The sequence below is a fragment of the Habropoda laboriosa genome, unplaced genomic scaffold (assembly GCF_001263275.1).
Source record: "Habropoda laboriosa isolate 0110345459 unplaced genomic scaffold, ASM126327v1 scaffold57, whole genome shotgun sequence".
In the NCBI taxonomy this organism is placed as follows: Eukaryota; Metazoa; Arthropoda; class Insecta; order Hymenoptera; family Apidae; genus Habropoda; species Habropoda laboriosa.
Window position 1 is genome coordinate 3,313,119 of NW_017100229.1, and position 20,420 is coordinate 3,333,538.

A 20,420-nucleotide genomic window follows, 5' to 3' on the forward strand; every position below is an offset into this window, starting at 1 on the left:
AGGATCTTTCTCCGGGGTGGATTGAATTTTTTCAAATGGAGAAAATAAGGGGAGAGATAGAGAGAGAAGAATAATTACTCGTATTCCGGTACGTATCGATTTCTCGCCAGACGTTCCTCCTCTTGCTGTCGGTATTGCGAAGCCAGACGATGGTCGCTTTTGCTTCTCATGAGGCCAGGTGATCCACCGGGAGGTGCTAGACTGCTCGAGCTACCCAGCAATCCTCCGCTTCCGGTCTCCGGCTTAATATTCAGCTCGCCGTAACCAGCTACATGGAGGACCAGCTGGTTCGGATCGTGAGCCATCACGAAACGCACCCGCCTACTGTAATCCCCTGCTTCGTACTCGAAGTTCCTGCAACCGTAGAGAAGTAAAGGAGGTTAGATCATAAATTAGCGGTGGCGTAACGAAATTTTTACCTCTATCGGCGAGTTACCATCGTTACGTTCACCCACGGACTTTTCCGGATTCGAAGGGAACCTTCGCGTTTAACGATGCAACTTCTCTCCCGGCGTTTTTTCTTTCCCTCTTTTCTTTTCTCAACCAACGAAGGAAATTCTTGTCAAATGACTTGTTAATCTTCGCGGGAACACCGTCTTCGGTACAGAATTTGTGTTTGTTTTTTTTTTGTAGATTTAAACGAAACTTTAATTAAATGGAAAAATTGGGAACGTCCCCGTTTCATTTCGGTATTTAATTGAAGGAAGAAAAAAATATAAAATTCGGCCAATATCAATTTGCACGCTTAATTAGACAGATGGGGAATTCGTTGAAAAATTTCAACTGGCGAGGGAACTCGTGTAATTTGTTCGTTTAATTAAAATTGACAGGAATCTGTCAACGGTGCAGTTCGACTGGATTTCAACCCTTAAACAGTTACTCCCCTCTTTGTAAGAAAAAAATGGTACAGCCTTTGCATTTTATATCAACAAGCTCGTCCCCGCGTTCTTGTCCTCTCCCTTGTACAGTTTTTCGTCATGTTTATCGCGGTACCGTGGAGAGATTCTTACGTGCCTTCTCCTTGGCTCTGGCTTTCTTCTTTCCACGGTTATTCGGTAATCTTTCTCCTCTCCCCCTCGCGAGAATAATAACCACGGCAAAGGCCGAAACGAAGAGGGGACTGTTTAAAGGTGGAGAGAGAGAGAGAGAGAGAGACGGTTAGTATGCTGGCGTGTCGCGCGAGGCAAAAGTGGAAGGGTAACCGAAATTTCGACAAGCTCGGGATGAAAGGCTCGATTTACATTATACGATGGATCGAGTGCAGAAGTTGACTCGAGTCACCTCGCTCGTACCCACGTCCATCTATATCGCGATGGAAAGTTTCACGGGATATCGGAGAAGTAAGTGAACTTTTGCTTATTTTTCGACCGCTTGTAGAAGTAGAAAATGATTTTTGATCATTTTAGAGAAAAGTGAGGGTTCTGTTATGAGACAGCGTGTTCAATTTTGAGAAGAAAGTACGTAGTGATTATGTCAGTTCCACGAGATTTGATCATTTTACGGTAATCTCTAAATTGCCTGGTTAAAAATAGAGTGGATGTTACTGCGATTAGTCTTAATTTAGAGTCTCGAAAGTAGCCTGCTGCTTGATGCTTGCTTCGAAGACTAATAAATACCGAGTTTACTACCAGCTGGCGAGTTTTTCAATTTTCCACGAATGCAGGATAGAAATTGTGATAGAAAAATAGAAAATCACGATTTATCGCTGATTCTCTTGGAAAATGACGTATCACTGTCCTAACACGGCCACTTTCGTTTCGTCGAAATTTAGGAAACAGGGGTGGCACGAAATTTCGTTATTCCTAATTGAACGGTGCGAGAGTGACTCAGAGTGTGTTTTGCTGGGAGAAAGATAGAGGGAGAAAGGTGATCATAATTTTAGCAGAAGCGTGGACCACTTGGACGGTGAACTTGACGCTCGATAAAGCAAGAAAAGCGAAATACGCGAGGAGGAAATTGCCTTTCCACGGATCAAATTCAACGTACTTTATATTTCAAGGGGATCGTTATTCCCTGGGGAGTCTACGATGTATTTTCTAGGGATCCGGATTCCCTGTAGATTTTTAAACGAATTCCCAAGTCTTTTTCCCTCCTTCAAATCGAATCTAGCCTCCTCTATCCCTTCGCTCGCGATGCAATTAAAATTCAATTGTAACGTAATCTAATCGACTCTATCTTTCATTAGCTCTACGAAATTTAATCGTATCAGTTACAAGGGAGATTCCTCGAAGGAGGGAAGCCTGGTGTCTCTCCTCTCTTTGACTCGACAAATTTTAATCTCAATCTCCCGAACAAGACGAACGAACGAACGAACGAACGAAGAGCCACGCGTCTTGGAAAGATAAGATATATCGTAGGAGAAATCCGTTTTCATGCTTGCTAGCCGCAAAAGCCGGCGCTTAACTCGACGATGAATAACGTCGGAGAATGAGAAAAGATGAAATTGTTCGGTTGAGAAGAGAGAAGAGGTATGAAAAATGAAGGAACGCGGAGTCGAACGATCGATCGTTACACGTGTAACCGCGGAACGGTGAAACCGGTTAGGAGGATTAGGACGGGGTGTGACAAACCTGATGAATTCCACCGTACGCAGGAAGAGCTCTTTTGTGTCGAGGAGCTCCGAATCGTCCCACGGTACGTTCTCGTTGATGTGAGCCTCGGCCAGATCGCAGTTACTCTGGATATTCGCGATCTCCAATTCGAGATTCTCTTTGAGCTGAATCAGGCCTCTGAGCTCGGTGCTCAGGTATCGATCGACCTCGTTACGCAGATGTTCCGTACGGTCTTTCAAAGCCTTGCTCAGCCTCCGATAAATCTCGTCCACCTCTTCCGCGACCGAGGCGCAGTTTGTTTGCAGACCCAACGTGTTTTTCTCCACCAAAGCGAGCGCGTCCTGCAACCTGTGCAGTCCTCTGCGTATCTGCAAAGAGGATTATCGTTGAATCGATCTGCGGAATCACCTAGGGGAAAGACACGTTCAATATTAATTACTATGGAAAATTTCACATCTTTTTTATTTTTCCTATAGAGAAATATTACGAGGAAAGGGTGGAATTTGTACGGTTTATAGAAACGAACGTAGTCTTCTTTGATCTCTCTTTTGATTCGACTCTTTTGACGGATGATGAAATCGCGATAGGGGTGAGTTTGACGTCTCTTTTGCAAATTTCACAGCTTAGAGGCAGAAATTCGCGACGGGGAGGCGTTTGTTTTCGGATACATTAGGGGCGAGCAAATATACCGGGCTGGTTATTTTTGGATATGCACGTACATAGCGCGTAGTTGGACGTACGCGGTTATGTTGACCTGAATTCGCGGTATTCATCCCCGGCTGTGGATTGAATCGTTTGATACGCGGCTTGATTTCAATATTTCCGGGTCTATTTAAAATTTCACCACCACTCCGGCGTCCGTGTAATCGCCGAGGTATCGCTTTTGTCGTAATTCCCACCACTCTCCAGACAAACGCGTACAGAAGTCTCTCGTTAGGTTCGACATTGTTTCGCCGTATAATACTGTAGAATGCAAATCGTCTTGAAGTTGGAGCGTGCCGGGTAAAATCGCTCTGTTTCGCGATTGTTTCGTATAACCTGAAACCGTTATCGAACACCATGTGGTCGTGTTCGTAAATGTTTCATCTTAAATCCGGCAAGAAATAGCCCGAAACATGGGTGGTACATTCTCAATCCGACTGAAATATTGATCGACATGTTGTCCAGTTCCTCGAATACGTTGAAATTATAAAAGAAAAATGGAGTGAGAAGAAGAGAAACTCTCTCTCGTTGCATATTGTATCGTAAGAGGACAAGGAATAACCTCGTTTACTTCTCCCTTCCTCTGTTTCGTTGCAGAAATTTCCCGTTGAATTTCGTCGAGGGTTTCCTGAGATTGCATAATGAGTACCGTACCATTCACGGTTCTCCGCCGTTACAAATCGATGATCAGGTATACACGGCTTTCCTCTTTATTTCTCAAAGAAATATTCTTACCGCGGCGCGCTCGTTTACTCTCGCCGGGTCGTATGAAATATTGAACAGAGCGTGCCATTTCTCGATGGGAGAATCCCAGCCGCTCTCTGTACATTTTTATTAACGCCGCGACAATATCGTGATTCCGTGAAAATCTTCGATAACTTTCAAATATAATCCGTTCAAATGGAATATATATACATATGTACCAAAGAGAGAAGAAAATAAAGAGATTGTACGCTAACGACGGACGTTTCTTTCACAGTTGAACGAGGTTGCGCAGGAATGGGCAGTCAGTTTGTTAAAGAGAGGCGTTCTCGAGTATAAATCGGATCCAGAATACGGTGAAAATATATATTTAAGCTTGCCGCGTGTCCTTGCTCACGAGATCAAGCCGGAAGATCCTTTGGAAGATTGGTTAGTCTTTAAAGATATTCTTGAAGGGGTATTTGGACGAAACGATTAAACGAGCAACTCGTTGAATTTAATTGACCCTCCTCAGGTATAGAGAAGGCAGGTACTTCAAGTACGGAGTGGAGGAGGTTAAAGGTTTAGAAGGAGTGCGCCATTTCACTCAACTGGTATGGAAAGACACGAAATTAATAGGACTTGGATTGGCGAAAGATATCGACGAGGAGAGAGCTTTCTTCGTCTGTGTTTATCAACCGCCTGGAAATGTCAGCGGAGAATTCGCGGAAAATGTGCTGCCAGTTCCTCAAGTAAATTTTTCCGTACGATTTCAAAACGACAATTCGCTCGAATCGTTCGACGAGTATTCGATTCACGAGGCTGTCATTTTTCTCGACGACTCGACACGTCGATTTTTTCGCAAATTTATTAGCGATCGGTGAAGAGACGAGGTTGGAAACTGAGCTGGCCAGCGAAATCAGGCCGCGTTTCAGGCCGATAGAGAAACGAATAGACGTCACACGTGAAAAACGTACGATCCGGCACGTTTTTCGAACGACTGGGGCAAATCGGCTAGAACGATCTTGAATTTCAGGCACGACCGCTCTCTCTCTCTTCCGTCTCTGCTTCATGAGCAATATCCATGGGCTGTCGATGTCCGATCGCAGAGACTCTGTTCCGTCTCAAAGGCGATTGCGCGAATGGTTTATTCTCGACTGGAAATAGTCGTGAATCATCCTTGTTTCAGTCGTTTCCTGGCGCACCGAGGATTTGCATTGATCTACGATTTAACGTGCACCTTTGTTCCCCTTTTCTTATTAACTACATCGACCCTTTAACGGTATATCAAATGCGAGAAAACGTGGTTCAAAATCTACTCGTTTTTTCGCAATCGAAGCTGTCCTCTTCGTTTAACAAGTTAAAGGGTTAATCATCGAAGCCTCGTTATTAATCTTCGTCAACACTCAGTCACAGTCCCTTTAATCGCCGGTAAATTATGATCAAGAAACGAATCGAAACTAAAGCGAGTAAAGGGTTAAGGAACCCGTTCGACCGTGAAATCGTTTCTCTCGCCTTGGCGAGCCAATATTTCCCCGTCTTTCTTTTCTCTTTGTCGCCGGCGGGGGGAAAAAAAAGAAGAAGAAAGAAAGAAAGAAAGAAAGATTTTGTTCGCTCCCTCTAAACGTGTCGTCGGGCAAAAATAGATTTTCCAGCGTGAAGAAGGGACGCGATAGAGAATCGGCTGTTTGTGGTCTCGAAAGTTTCCATAGATATTGTACGACAGCGTAGGGTGCGAATATTCGTGAAAGGATCGTGAAGGTGAGCATACCTGGGAATTGATGCGCGTGATCTCACGCCTTAGAATGTCCATGTGAGCGTCCTTGCATTCAGGGCAACACTTTTTCTCACAGTGGACACAGAGGGAACAGTAGCTTTTCTCCGAGCAAACGCCGCAACGTTCCATTGTCTGGCCGCTGGTCGGGTCAGGCAATTCTCCCGTGATCTCGATGTGCAATTCCAGGAATCGTTGCAGGGTGACGTTGGTAGGGAACGCCTGAACTCCCTGTCGATAACACGAAAACGATAGTTAAGAGTGTATCTCCTGTCAATTGAATAACCACGATTCTCTTCATTTTTCGGATGGTCCGTAGAGGAGAGGAGTAAAAGTGGGTGCATAACTTTTCATCAAAGTTGAAACGGTTTTGGTATACGTATATATTGTACATTCGAGCTTTTACTTGAAATTGAATTTCATCGTCGTGGAAATCGCGTTTCGTTTGACTTTTAGAAAGTAAAAGAAGAAGAAATTATTCCATCTTTTTTAGTTTATTTACCGTTGGTTCGGTTGTCGGCGTGACATGCTTTAATTAAGCTCGACCGAGTTACGTGTGATGTGGAACGCTCGCGCTTTCAAGGGGAGGGAAAAGTAAGACAAATGGTCCGCGAGAGGTGTCACTATGAAACGCAAGGCTTCGTCCAATTTCACGAGGGATCGCTGTGGATTCGTCGTTGAATAAAGATGAGGCGGACGCGTTATACTCGGTTTAACGAAACCTTTTCTTTCCAATGCATTTCATTTTCAAGAACGTACACACACTCTTTTCTATACCTTTTGAAGATTCACGGTTGACGTCAGCAACGGTGGTATCGCGACGTGGTGCTGCAAGGCAAATGTTAATTCTCAGAAGTCAAACAGAAAGTATAACGTAACCTTTATAATTACTTTTCTTCCCCGTGAACTTTTTCACCGACGACGAAACTCGCGAACCCTTCTCGAGGACCTCGGACGAACGGCGAACGCGTTTAAAGAAGTAATAACTTTGCAAGAGTGTGGAAAGTTGGGAAGACGCGGGGGGGAAGGCACGGTTCGGTCCAATATTCCCGCGTAATCGTCGAAAAAGTTTGCCCGTTAACGCCTCGGGAGAATTGATTGCCCACCTGGTAGGGTATACGATGTTCCGCACGGCATTCCGGACATTTCACCTGTCGACGCACGTAGTCGACCAGGCCATCCATGCACGGCTCCATGCAGAAGCTGTGCTGGCATGGCAGTAGCTTTGGGTTCCTGTAGCGGTCCAGGCATATCGCGCACGTTAGCAGTTGCTCGAACTGCTCCATGCCTGCAAAACAGCGAAAGAAACGTTATTTTTCTTACGATCAATTTTTTCTATCGTCAATTATCGCGATATGCCCCTTTCTACGTAGTTTTAAGAGACACTAGAGCAGGGCTAGGTTTGACAGGGACAGAAACCAGGGTCATTGCCGAAAATCCACTGTGTCTTTGACCATTTTAGTGGAAAAACCGTGAAACAGCGTGTGCCTATGTTGGGAGAGAAAGAAGAGTTTTTCTTGCAAATGAAAAGAGTCTTCATTTTATATTCGTCAGATTTTTATCACACCCACTCGTAATCTGTCAATCGTCATTTGTCACAAAGCTTCGCTATAAACTATCCTATAAAAAGAAATATCTAAACCAATTAAAATTCCACGTTACTTGGATTTACCGGATTTCACAACTGACACAATTCTTCGAGCAACACTTGTCACACCGAAACCATCTGGAACGTATGAAATCTAGAAGTGTCTTTCTGTCGAAACGAATTCATTTCGGCCCCCCTCGCGTCACAGGTCTGACCAATTTCCTACAAAACATCCGCAAGCCTTACGCCACTCGCTGAAACCACCAAGTCATCCTCGTCACAGCTAAGAAATAGTTGAAACGTGAAATACCCAGCCTGTTGCAATTCGAGATCGTCATTGTGCCAAGTCGTTATTCACCTTGTCGCGCGTTTATTCAAAAGATATTACACTCCTCGGTGCGATATTTCCCACCCTCCTCCGTTCAACCACCGTTTTCGACCAGAAGAAAAATCATTACTGCCTCCTCTCGCTCGTCCTTCCCTTTAAATCTTCCCTCGCCAACCTCAGCTTTCGCTCTATATAGAGTATGATACACGGCTGTATCGCGGCCAACGAGACAATGTCAAGTTCTTTTCGCGGAGTCATTGCTCTTCTTTCTATTTCGAGAAGCTGTGCATCATCGACGCGAGAGATGGGCGAACCCTGAGGGTGTCCCTGCGAATTTCTCGCGTTGTAAATTCGCCCTAACGACAACTACGAGCCTTGCAATTAAACGAACACTCGACTGAGACGTCGCTGTTCCTCGTTGGTCGAAAACACTTTGCTAGATTTAACGTTCGAATCACAGACGTAGTTTGTATGGAATTTTGCAGAAAGGATCGAAAGTGTGTTTGTAAGATCGTCTACGTGGAATATATACGAATGTTGAGATCGTAACGTTAGAATGTGTTCATCTGCATCTCGAATTGTGCGACGCAATCGCGACTCGAGCCAAGCAAAATAACCCGGTTGAATTTCCGTTCAGCTTGATCGGGAACGAGTTTCGTCTGGCTTGCAGATTTTTCAATAACAACCTACCCTATTAATACCCCTGGATATTTTCACTCGTGACATTTCTCTATTAATATTCGAGTAATATTTCTCTGTGTACAATAACCCGAGGACATTGATTTCTCCTAGTTTTACAATCTAAGCTCCCTGAACATTTAAAGAAAAATTTTCGAAAGATCGAACGTTTGCAATTTCAATTCTCAAACTTTTTACTATTCCTTTCCATTTAACCCGAGGACATTGATTTCTCCTAATTTTACAATTTAACTTCCCTTAACATTCTAAAAACAATTGGGAAAATGTAAATACTTGATAACAGTTATCAACAATTTTCCAGAAATCGAACGTTTGCAATTTCAATTCTGAAACCTCACTGTTCCCCTAATTTTTCACGAAGCATTAACGAGCTCGTAAATCACCACACCTAACGTTCGATTTTATCTCGAATCACGCGGTAGAATTCCCCGTCTGCTCCGGTCTGACGTAGACTCATTTTTCGATCGAGCCTCGAAAGACATCGATGAAGATGCTGGCGGGTTAAATTTAAAATCCGGCAACACGCGCGGGTAGAATCCACGACGAAGTATCGGGCGAAAAAGAGAGAGAGCGAGAGAGAGATTATTTCAAAGCGTAGGTCGAGCCAAATCCATTCTGGCTTTCGCAACTCCGGGATACGTAGATCTAAAAGACGAGCGAAGGCCGTGCCAAGGACCAATCAGCTAGCTGAGAGAAGTCGCCGCAGCGGAAGCAAGCGGCACATTAGAAACCATTGTTACTCTTAGACGAACCACTTGTTGATCTTAAAGCGAATCCGAGGGTGCAACAGGCGGGAGCAGGGTGCTATTGTATTAGCAGCCTAGCTAGCCAGAATGTTAATCCTGACACCTAGCCGGAAGCTCCGTGCCTTAACCAGCTTCCGTGGATTTCCATTTATTTCGATACCGCTCTTGTCACGATACGTCGCTTCTCTACTTTCTCGACGTGAGTAATACCGATCACGCCGAGAGATTAAGCAGGTGCGAGGTGGGAACTCTTAATTATCCCTCGAATGAATAACGAAGAATATTTGGAGACTTATAGTTGGTGTAACGTGAAATATTTGACGGAATACCTAATTCTGTCAAACGGTAAGAAACAATGTTAACACGGCGTAGAATGAATAGTCAGGCGGTGTCACGAGTAAGACAGGAAAGACTTATCTAAAGATCGTGGAAATATTTGGCCAGGAATCAGAGCATCGATTCATCCGTTTCGTCGCTTTTGTTTTCGTTAAATGAGAATTCCACTGTTCCTTGGAATCGGTATTTTTGGCAAGGATATTTGTTTAGGAGGGAACGATTGGATTGTTCTCCGTCACGGGAAAATTCGCTGAAAAATTCAGCCGTTGGAGGAACACGGGAATCGATTTGCGTATCTTCTATAACAACGAAGGAGAAGAAGAAGAAGAAGAAGAAGAAGAAGAAGAAGAAGAAGAAGAAGAAGAAGAAGAAGAAGAAGAAGAAGAAGAAGAAGAAGAAGAAGAAGAAGAAGAAGAAGAAGAAGAAGAAGAAGAAGAAGAAGAAGAAGAAGAAGAAGAAGAAGAAGAAGAGAAGTTTCCAATAACAACGGAAGCTGTTGGTTCCTCCGGACCTCCCGCTTTTCTTCCTCTCTAATTGTTTCCCCCGAAGGTCGAGAGAGTCTTTTTTTAAAGGGACCCGCGGAGAGTACAAAGACGCGGAGTTGTTTGAATTCTCGTGGGTGACGTGTTTCGAAAGATGCACGTGGCGCGTTATTATTTTCGCGCCAACCGATCGAATGGCGTCGCGGGCTCTGATTCAGCTCTTTCCTTTGTCTCTTTGAAATCCACACGAAAATTGTGGGCGTCGTTTCAACACGCCGTCCAAAATTCTCGTTTCCTCGCTGCCGTTTCATCCCGGTCCATTGGCGCTGCGCGAAACGCGATATTTCTGCCTTATTTCCACGATTCCTTGAACCCCGATGCGGTTTATTTGTCAACCCTGACAAATTCCTTCGAATTTCTCACCAACGGAACATCGATCGTCGATATAAACCTTTGAAAATTGAATTTTCTCCAGTTTCTTTTCGCCGCGAATTTATATCGCCTGTTCTAGTGGATTTCCGTCCACGTTTAATAAAACATCGCGACGATTCTTGAAAAATGACAGTCATTTTAGGGAGAATCAAAAATTCGATCTATCCCGTATTCTTTGCGTTGCATACGTACCCAGAGAATTATATATTAAACTCTCTGCCTCTTCCCTGCGCAGCTTCAAAGCGTCGGCATAAAACAAATCGCAGTCCCTTTCTCTCGAACAGAACGAAAAAAATAGAAGGAAGGGCGGGGGAGAGAAAAAGACGAGTAAAAAGGTAGAAAGTCTCTGTTATCGAGGAAACTCCTTGGCGGTGGTGTGGCTCGGGGAAGAAACTTTTTCTCGAGGAGGTTTTTCCTCTCTCCTTGGAACGGGAGGAAGTTTAAAAACGTGCACAAAATGCTGAATTCACACGCGACACACTCTTATCGACGACGACGTGTTTATCGATCCATCTGTGAACGCGACGATTCTCTTCCTTTTTTTCCCTCTCTTCTCGGGGCAGGAAGAAGCGTCTAATGAAAATTCACCGAAACGATCGAACGGAAAGAAACAAAAACAAAACGAACTTGTTCACGAATTGCGCTCCGCGAGAATACCGAGAGCAGACGGATCAGCGTGGTTCTGGAATCGGTCGGTCCAGGGTATACTGACACTTTTCGACGTCAGTGGCCAGACTTACGCTAGCAAGGCGGTGTGCTATACTTAGACGGAGACCTTCGATTTCCGGCGGCTCGTTTTCGACGAAAGATCCACGGGAGAAACACACAGGGGGAGGAACTTTGGATATTTCGTTGGACTCGCGCGCGTGTAGACGAGGATCACTTAACTGAAACTCGTACTGGCCGAGCAGACGAAAATTCGGTTTCGATTGCGAGACAGTGGAAAATAGAGGGAGAGAGAGGGATGCTCGAGTGAAAAAAAGACAGAAGGGACCTTGGTGTAAATTTAACGCGTCTTTGGAATCGTCTTTTTCCTCTGCTCTTCTCGGTTCTCAGTGTCGCTTTAACCCTTTGAGCGTGCGAACACCAACTACCGATATCGTTGCACACGGTGCAATTGGATTTGTTATTTAAACATTTCGTTTCGAAGCTGAAATTTTCCAATTTTCGAACTTTCTCTCGGTTCCTCTGAGCTGTAAAAAATTCACGTCGATCATTTCTATCGATCGCTGTGCGTAAATTAGAAAGACTACGTTGTACGGTGGAATGTGAAATCCGAAGGACACGGTTGGACGAAATGATCTCCGTAGTAGAGGAAGGAAGCTTTCAATTTGGTTCATCGGTCGGTATTAATTCACGGATCGAAGTCGTTGTCAACAGCGGAGGGCAAAATTCCCTGGTCGAATGTCGTTCAAATTAATGTCGTTCAATAAATTGCCCGCGACAATGCCGGATTTGATTTCTAATTTCCAATTGTCCGTTTTGTAGTTGGGGATTGACGAGACCGGCGTAACGAGCGCCATTTAATAAAGCCTTCTGTTTAACGCCAGCATTAATATGCATTTTGTCGTTTCACCGGGATCGATGGAAATTCCTATTCAATTTCCTGCCCGCACACACTCTACTCTCTCTTGCTCTTTCGCCCATCGAAAATCAATAGAACGAACGGTGAAAGTGGACCATCGCTACTCTGACCATTGTTATTTTTCCGCGGCTTTAATTATCGTGCCCGATTTAGAAGTCATTCGACTCGTGATCTATGATTTATTTATTAAACGCTGCGTCAACAGGCTTGGATAAATTTAGACGGTGCAATTTCGTATCGAACAAATGGTTATTTTTATCTCGCTGAGGTGGTTTCTCGGGAAAATTGATCTGTTACGGAATTTCTGGAAATTTTTCCTCACGATTTAGTGGAAAATGTGAAAGAGAATTTGGCGTGCGAAAGAATGGAGCGTGTGACGAGCGACGCGTAGGGAGACGAACGGAGTTTAACGTTGATTAGAAATTATAAGTTAACCCGCTTATTGTAATTCAAGTTGAAACGATGCATCACGGCGTCCAGCCGTGAATCGATATCAATTATATTCAATCTGGCGGCACGCCAAGCAACCCAGGCCAATATTAAAGGCTAATCCAGATGATCGGATACAGTTGCGCGAGGAAAATTTTCGTGAATTGCCTTCCCAGCGGACTCGCTTTTCCATCCGTGCGTACGATCAACTGGAAAAAACCATTATGATAGCCGATATCGAGATAGGAATTCCGTTTATCTTTTCCCTTTTCTCCCATCGATCTTCTGGCCCATGAATTTTTCCTACCTCTTTCTGCTCGGCGAACGAAAGGAGTCTAAATACTTTTAGAAGCTTAGAAGCTTTTTCGATCAGGTCAAAATTCGAATCAAGGCTGAAGTATTCTCTGGGGAATCGTGGTATCTGAAGAACAATCGAAACGTAATCCAGATAGTTAAACAGTGCGAATAAAGATGCAAATTGAAGGAAATTTCGAAAAATCGTGGGAATAAAAGTGAAAATTAAAAGAAATCGTCTTTTCCCTCCACTTTCCTTTCGTTTCACCGGATGACCAATTAAAACGGAGTAGATTAGGCGTTTCCCAGAGGGGCGAGGGAAGTTCTAAACGAGCGGTTACGAAGTTTTCACCGGGGAGTACATACAAAAGGTTTACGTCCCGAAATAGTGACACTCGTGAGAACGGGTTGCCGGTCGTGGTTCTACGCTCCTATTGGCGTCTCTAGCATCGGCACGAACATCCCTGGCTAAAGTTAGCCGACGCGTATCTCGCTTCTCCAGCGCTGCGTATTCTCAGGGAGGAGCACCCAGAATAGCCGCGTACAGAATGCTGCCTTTCCTTATCGACCCGAGCTTTTCTCTCGTCGGCAACGCAGCTTTCTGCACCGCAATTTACCGGGCGGCTTCGTTTTAAGTCGCCGCGAAACTCGGTCGGAGGGTCGATAACTGGGAATTTTCTTACCAAGTGGTGGCACTCTTCCCGTAGAACCATTGAAAATCATCCAAACGAAAGGGTTAACGCAGTTCAATTCCTTCCAACTGTTTAATTCAGATTTTTCTCATAAATACAGAAAATATTAAATATCTTTTATTTTCTAATATTGTTTAGTATCGGCAATATTAAAAAAAGAAAGAAAGTTTTTCTCTCGGATACTTTGGTTCTATTGTTACTTACGAGGGAAACGCGTAACCGCAAATGAACAGGATCGTTAAATGAAAATTGCTCATAACGCGGTCGGAATTTCATTTGGCCGGGGTGAAAAATTTATGGAACGTCTCCTGCTAGCGTATATCGCGCGACATCGCAATAATAGTTGTATTATCGGGCGTAAAAGGGTTACCGCGGCATTAAATTCATTGTATCCACGCCGGCCTTTCATCGGCGAAGCAGTCGCGGTTATATTTAATCGTATCACGGTACCGCGTTTATAAATTTGATTCGCGTGTCACGCCGCTGTAACGCGTTTCCCTTCGATTTGAAATCGGAAACCTCGTTTGTTTCTCGCTCTCTACAGGATCGTTCAAAAGCACCAGCACAATTTTTCCAACTCGTTTAAAAGAAGGCAAAATTGGTTAATATAAATCAATGTCGAAAAATGAACCCTTTGGATCGGGATAAAATATACATAGATATCGTGTAATGTTACGTTTGATTTGTCGAAATCGTAAATTCGATCGGCTGTTAATGCACCGTGGAAGAAATAAACATGGAACGCGTAGTATATCAATCGTTGTCGCTTGTATATCGTTGTGTTACATTCGACTTTTGTTTGATCGTAATTTAGTAACCATTTCTCCTCCAAATGGCCACTATTTCTACCATTTTTTTCCATCAAAAATAGGCAACCGAAAAAAATTTGTCTCAATTTTAACAGACATTTTCTCTCTGTTCGCCTTTTCGAAACACCCCTGCAAATTTCTCCCGCAAATGATCTCGTTGAAACAGAAATTTCTTCTACCGCTAAGACATCGTCTGTTTTGTCAGCAGCCTCGATAATTCATTTGGACCGTACACTAGGAGCGTCGCGTCGTTCTCGCCCGATAGCTGCGCCTATTATGGATCGTTAAATATTCCTCGAAGCGTGCGAAACGTGCAGCGTGAAAAGCTATTGAAACTCGGAGGAATTGAAACGGCACGACGATGGAACGACCGTGTCTATTTAACGCTACAAAACTATGTATATTTATCGGCAACGACGGAAACCATTGTTCGTTTCAACCCCTATCGATTTTGTGCAAAAGAGAGAGAGAGAAAATGAAAGATTCTCTACACGCCTCGTATTTTGTAGCCATTTCGAGCTTTCTAATTGACAAATGCTCGGCTCGAATGTAGTCCCTACCAGGATAAATCTATATGAATTTTTCCGCTGTCAGTCCACCGGCTGAAAGTTCTTTCGCCACTAGCTTTAACCCACCCCCGTCACCCTTCCTCTGTTCGCGCTTTTCCCAAGTGGATACCGTGGCTTTCCTTACTTTCACGCTATTTTTTCTTCTTCCACCGTCCCCTTCGTCCGATTTGCTGCCTCGCGGCCACCCTAAACCTTTCTGATATATCCCCGGCCCCTCCTCTCTTGTATTCGATACGCGTTTCGTGGTAATGGAGTGCTGTATTTTATGTGTGTTTCTCCTCGATTCGTTGATTGTCGGAGAATTTCTTCAAATTGAATTTATTTTTCTGCCCGAACCTTTTTATCCCCGCTACTTCGGCCTTATTCTCGTTCCGCAACGCTGTGCTTCCGAGTGTCGCTTACGGTCGGTGCAACTCTTGAAAAAGTGTATTTTTTTTAGAAATACTCCAAGAGGTAAACGAAGGAGAATTAGAACACTTTGGAAGAGGAGAATAAAATTGCTGGAGTGCGTAATTAAAAAATTGGTTCAAGTTGCTACCGGTGTCTGACTTTTACCAGGCTTTTCTACTTATATCGACGTCCCTGTTATTTCTACTTGCGCCTATTACAAGGGAATAACGCCGTGCTTACAGCGATGGAAGTTCTTTTATGATCATGGAGTTAGCACAGAGGGAAGGCCATGTCGCGAGTGTCTAAAATTGCGAACAAGCGTGCTCGAGGACACGGCGGAATAGTCACGAACTGCGTGTTAATATTCGTCCACCACGCTCAGGATCTGTAATTGCGTTGAAAAGTTTCACCGGGGCCATTTCGTTTCCACAATTGCTACCTTTTATGACAAATTTCGTTCAAATAATGACATTCATTCTCGTTCCACTGCCTGTCACCGCGTAAAAAGTCCAGCATCGGTCTCCGTGGAATATTTCTAATTGCGTTTGACAGTGGAAATGCGCGATTTCGTGCAATTACGCTCTCTCTCTCTCTCTCTCGGTGACAGAGCTTAACGAAGTAATTTTCTATTTATTGAAAAACATAGAGAAACAAAAAAGGTACAGCTGTAATAGCAGAGGGTGAAGTTCGATACGGCCGATGAGGAATCGAGTGCGGAAAATGAATAAACGGGGGTAAAACAAACACGAGTTAGGCGTCTGTTCGTTTTTCCTCAGTCACGTGAATCCATTGAGCTTTCGGACGAATAAGAAGGCTTTCCCTGGCGTTCGAGGGCGGCAAGTCCTTTCTCCCTGGGAAGAAGTGGACGCTAACCGGGCGAATTGCTCGGGGCGCGGGACATTATCATTGCGCGACAGTCATGCTGTTGGAAAGTCTTTTATTCGAGTCCTCGTTCCAGATTATTTCGTCCGCGTTGGGAAGGTAGAAATGCCACGATTTCGGGTGAAAATTCGTAGAAGAACGTGGACCGAGTTGTGATTTTTATCGTAAAATTCGTATAGAAGAAAATTGGCAGTATATGTTCGAATCGATTTAAGCAATTGGCAGTGTGAAATATGTACTCTACACGTCAGAAGATACAATTACGTTGGCTCACACTGACTCACGCTCGCTATTAATTAGAAGAAGAAATGACTAACTGAACTATTTCCGTATCAATACCGAGACGAAGTTTCACGCGAAGCAACTCTTCTTTCCTCTTGAATTTTCCTTCAGCCTGAAGGGAATATTTCTCAGAGATACCGAAGGTTATACTTCCACGTTAACAAGGCTCATCGAAGACCGTGTTGCTCGGAATTTACGAAAGGTGCTTGTTCCTTAGCCAGCGGTTTCCTTTTTTATTCAGTGGCTGCAAGCGCGACGGTGGTTTCTAATGAAAGAATCAAGCCTGGGGAACGATACCTGCGGAGAAAAATGTAGCTGGCTCGAGTAACAGGATCGTAGCTTGATCCTCTGTCTCGCGATCAGGTGAGAGGACGTAGCACCTTTGTGAAAATCTCTTCCACGATGTACATCCAGCCGCTGTGTAGAATACACATATATTTTTTTCCGTTTTTTCACACTTTATTCCTCTCTTCGCAGTATGAATAATTCCAAAATATTTGCAGCATTCGCACAAGTTATTCGCGCGATAAAAAACTGAAATTTGACAAAGCGACCGCGGCGAAACAATGGTCGAAAGGCAACGTTGGCGTTGATTTACGCGTCTGGTCCGACGAGAATTTTTTCACCTTCGTCCAACGGTTGCAAACGTGTGGCCTCGATGCTTGCTACAATAAGAGTCTTCTCCTCTTTCTTTTTTTCTCGTCCCGCCTCCTCCCCCATACCCAGCTCCAGTTGATAACGGAGGTCGAGCAATATTTTAAGGCACGTCATAGCGTTTTGCGCGTCACCGCTCCAAATGTCGCACGGCGTTCATTTAAAAATTCTACTCCTCTTTCCACTTCCCTTTCGCGTTCTTTGTCCCTCTCTCTCGCTTTTTTTCCATTCCTTTGTTAAGTTGCAAAAGAGCAGAGAGAGGAAAAAAAAAGGGAACGAGGAGAGCACGGTGCACCGCGACGATTAAATCGTGGCACGCGGAACGAAGATTTGCGATCCGTATCTCGCTACCGCAACGATCGCGTCGCAATAACGGAACAAGAGAGATTTAAGGCTTCTTCGGCGTTGTTTATTGCATTCGAGGTTCTGGCTGGCAGCGGTTCAACCGTGTTTGCACGATCCTTTTTCCGCCCCGGCAAAAATTGCTGTTTGCACGTAAAAGAGGAGGATAATTTCATTCGGTTCACGGAGGCCAAGGAAACAGCCGAGGCGGGTTCGTTAAAAGGGCGTCGCCTCGTCGTAATGCGTAATTAGAATTCACCTCAGGCATGCCCCCACCCCCTCCGTAATATTTCACCAAGCTGTATTTCTGATTCGAGCAGCTTGATTTATCGGGTTTCACACCGAAAGAATTTATGCGTTTCTGGACGTGGAGGACTCTATGTTTCAACCTGGGCCAGGCTAACGTTTTCGATTGGCCGGTTATCGCCGGGAAAAAATCCGATAATTTATCGCGTAACCCAGTTCTGCGTAGCATTAACGACGTCACCTTAATCGACAGTCCGGTAAATTACGATCTCGAATGAATTCTCGATACGCGGTGAATGGATATTCTTCCCTCTCCTTTTTCCTGCTCGTTCGTTCACTCTCGATGAAGGAAACCGGGTTCGATTAGTCGAATGTTTAATTATAGAGACGATCTTGTTCAGCGTTAACGGATGTTCCGACGACTTGGTCGATGAGAATCGTCGAACTTGAAACGAATGTTGTGCGACTTCACTTTCCCTATCTTTTTCTGGGACTCCTTGTGTAGATTGGTTTTCGGTATGTGGTGTCCTTAAGAATCGACGACAGAGCTCCGTGAAACGAAATTTGGCTCCCGAAGTGTACAGTGACCGTGGATGGATCGCCATTCACTTCCGGAAACGTCGATTGATCGAGGGTGTTACACGCGGTAACTTCCGCCCTGCCGCGGCTAGAACCGTGAGCATGGAATTTAATTAACGCCGCGGACGGGTCGAGGAGTCAATTAAAAATTTCTTCAAACTTGCAATTCCGTGTCCCTCTCGATGAACTTTTAAATGGCTTTTTAATTGGTTTATATGACGGATAGTTAATTAATTTCGTAGTGGAAGCCACGTCACTCTGCCTCGGTGGATACTCGCGATTAATCGAAGGTTCTTAATTATAATTCGCGGAGTGTTCTTTCGGCTCTGTTCCTACTTGGTGTAACTCGGACGTTTCTCTTTCGGTCGTTCGCCTATTAATTCCACTCTTTGTAAAATCCCAGACGAAATCGACGATAAACCGCGTGAAATCTTCCACACGTCGATTCTCCAGTCTGTTTAAATCTCGAAAGAAAAGCGGGCGTGAAAAATCTCCAACCAAGACGCACGGTGATCCACGATTTATATTTGTCTCGGGGAAGCACATTATCCCGGAGTTTTTCAATTAATCCAATGCCATTATGCGGCTCTCTTTATTCAACGAAGTGGGTCGTAGGTTGCACGGACCAACAATACAGAAGGTGGACTGCCAGAATCAGAACTATGCCGGGTCAACAAAGAGATAATCATCGTGCTTCGCATTGTTAATCTTAATTAACGCGCCGGCGTAATATATCGTAAGAAGTCCCATAGCGTCTTATTCCAAGACGAGGTTCACAGGGTTCTTCTTTTTTTCAATTTAATTGGACTGCGCTCGGCGGTGGCTCACTCTCTCTCTCGAATAAAAATGAAATCTCTTTTTATTTTCGTCGGTGAAGAGAAGAGCGAGAGAAGGTGGAAAGAGGGCGGTGAGACGGGGACAATAACCGACGACAAAAGACGTTGCTTTCCACCTTTGTCCATGCTGCGCCGTTGACCCTTTTGTTTTCATCGATTCAACGTCCGCCTTTCTTCGCCTCCAGACAAATCGAGACCCCGATTACCGATTCGACTGATCCCTCCTCGAGGATCCTCGATCGAAGTGCTCGGGCTAAGAGACGAATGGGAAATTGTTCAGTGATAGTATCGCAATATTTCCCCTTTATCGCGATAATACTTGTCATTTGATAATTCCACCGCTGCCTCGTTTCACCATCCGAATCCGTCGAGAAACCGGAGACGTAATTGAATATTTTGAAGGAACTTTGTAGATCTCTGTATATCCTTGCACGTTGACGATTCAACGGAATAGATTAATCTGCGTGGAATATCCGAAGCAACACGCCACTTTATGCATTCCTATCGCAGTTAATGTTCCTCTTGGAAGAGTTACGAACGTTTTCCACGATGAAATTGAACGTTCTATCCATCTTCCTCGACTTATTCCGCAATTCTGATCCTCGGCAAACCCAACCATCCGTCTCATCCCCATGAGAAAGTTGCATAGCCGCGTGGTTCTCGTTATTGCTAATGCAACAACTCGACCACCGTTCAGGCCATTCCAGCCAGATTTGCATAATGCATAAGCGAGTTACACAGCCGTGGATCGTTGTACGAAATCGTTCTGTAAAACCTGTTTCTTTCCTCTTTGCTTGTTATATTATAGAACACGGACTAATTAAGCGTTGTTTGTCCCTCCGTTGTTCAATTGCGAACACCGAGAATCAGGTTTGCAAAATTGAACCACGAGAGCTTCTCGACAAGCGAGGAATCTGCGTTTCTCGTCGACGCGGTGTGAAAAATTTTTCACCAAGCTCGTCACACAGGACGCGAATTGAATTATTTAACGCGGTAACTCGACACGCTCGAGCTGTACACGCACTATTTATTTTAATTTATATCCACCGAGAACGGTTCTTCGCTCGGTCTCTCTCCTCTATTCAGACGTTGTCGGCGCATTAATATACATTTGTAGTAGAGCAATAAATTACCGGAGGACGTGCATCCTCTAGCTTCTCCATCCACATACACACACAAACGGATCCACTTAATGGGAGGTAATAATACGTGGTTTCGAAGCTTCCAGCTTGAAGAAATTGCCAATGTACATTGTGCAACATCATCGTAGATCGTATTTTCTTGAAACGCTGCTCTAATCTTTCGTTCCAAAAACCAACCCTTCCCTTTAAATCACGGGTGTCCAACTTTTCGACTTGCCTTGGCCATACGAAATATATAATGTAGTTAATTGTAATATTATCTATTACAATGCAATTGAGTCGTGAAAAATGTCGCTAAAAGTCACATAATAATGTTAAAAGTTTACGATATTGTGCTGTTCAGAGCCGCAGGTTGGACACGCCTGCTTT

At 44.3% G+C, this 20,420-nt stretch overlaps 1 protein-coding gene across 3 annotated transcripts in view; it reads right to left on the reverse strand.

Annotated features, from left to right (window-relative positions):
* The window catches only part of LOC108571395 (RING finger protein nhl-1), a 48,844-nt gene that overhangs the window by 17,041 nt on the left and 11,383 nt on the right, over positions 1–20,420 (reverse strand). For all 3 annotated transcript variants that reach the window (XM_017933418.1, XM_017933417.1, XM_017933416.1), the window contains exons 3-6: positions 6,816–6,997; positions 5,707–5,940; positions 2,571–2,920; positions 79–354 (exon numbers count right to left, since the gene is read on the reverse strand). In XM_017933418.1, coding sequence (XP_017788907.1) covers positions 79–354; positions 2,571–2,920; positions 5,707–5,940; positions 6,816–6,995 — 1,040 coding nt within the window. In that variant the 5' untranslated portion in view covers positions 6,996–6,997. The remainder of the gene's footprint in view (positions 1–78; positions 355–2,570; positions 2,921–5,706; positions 5,941–6,815; positions 6,998–20,420) is intronic.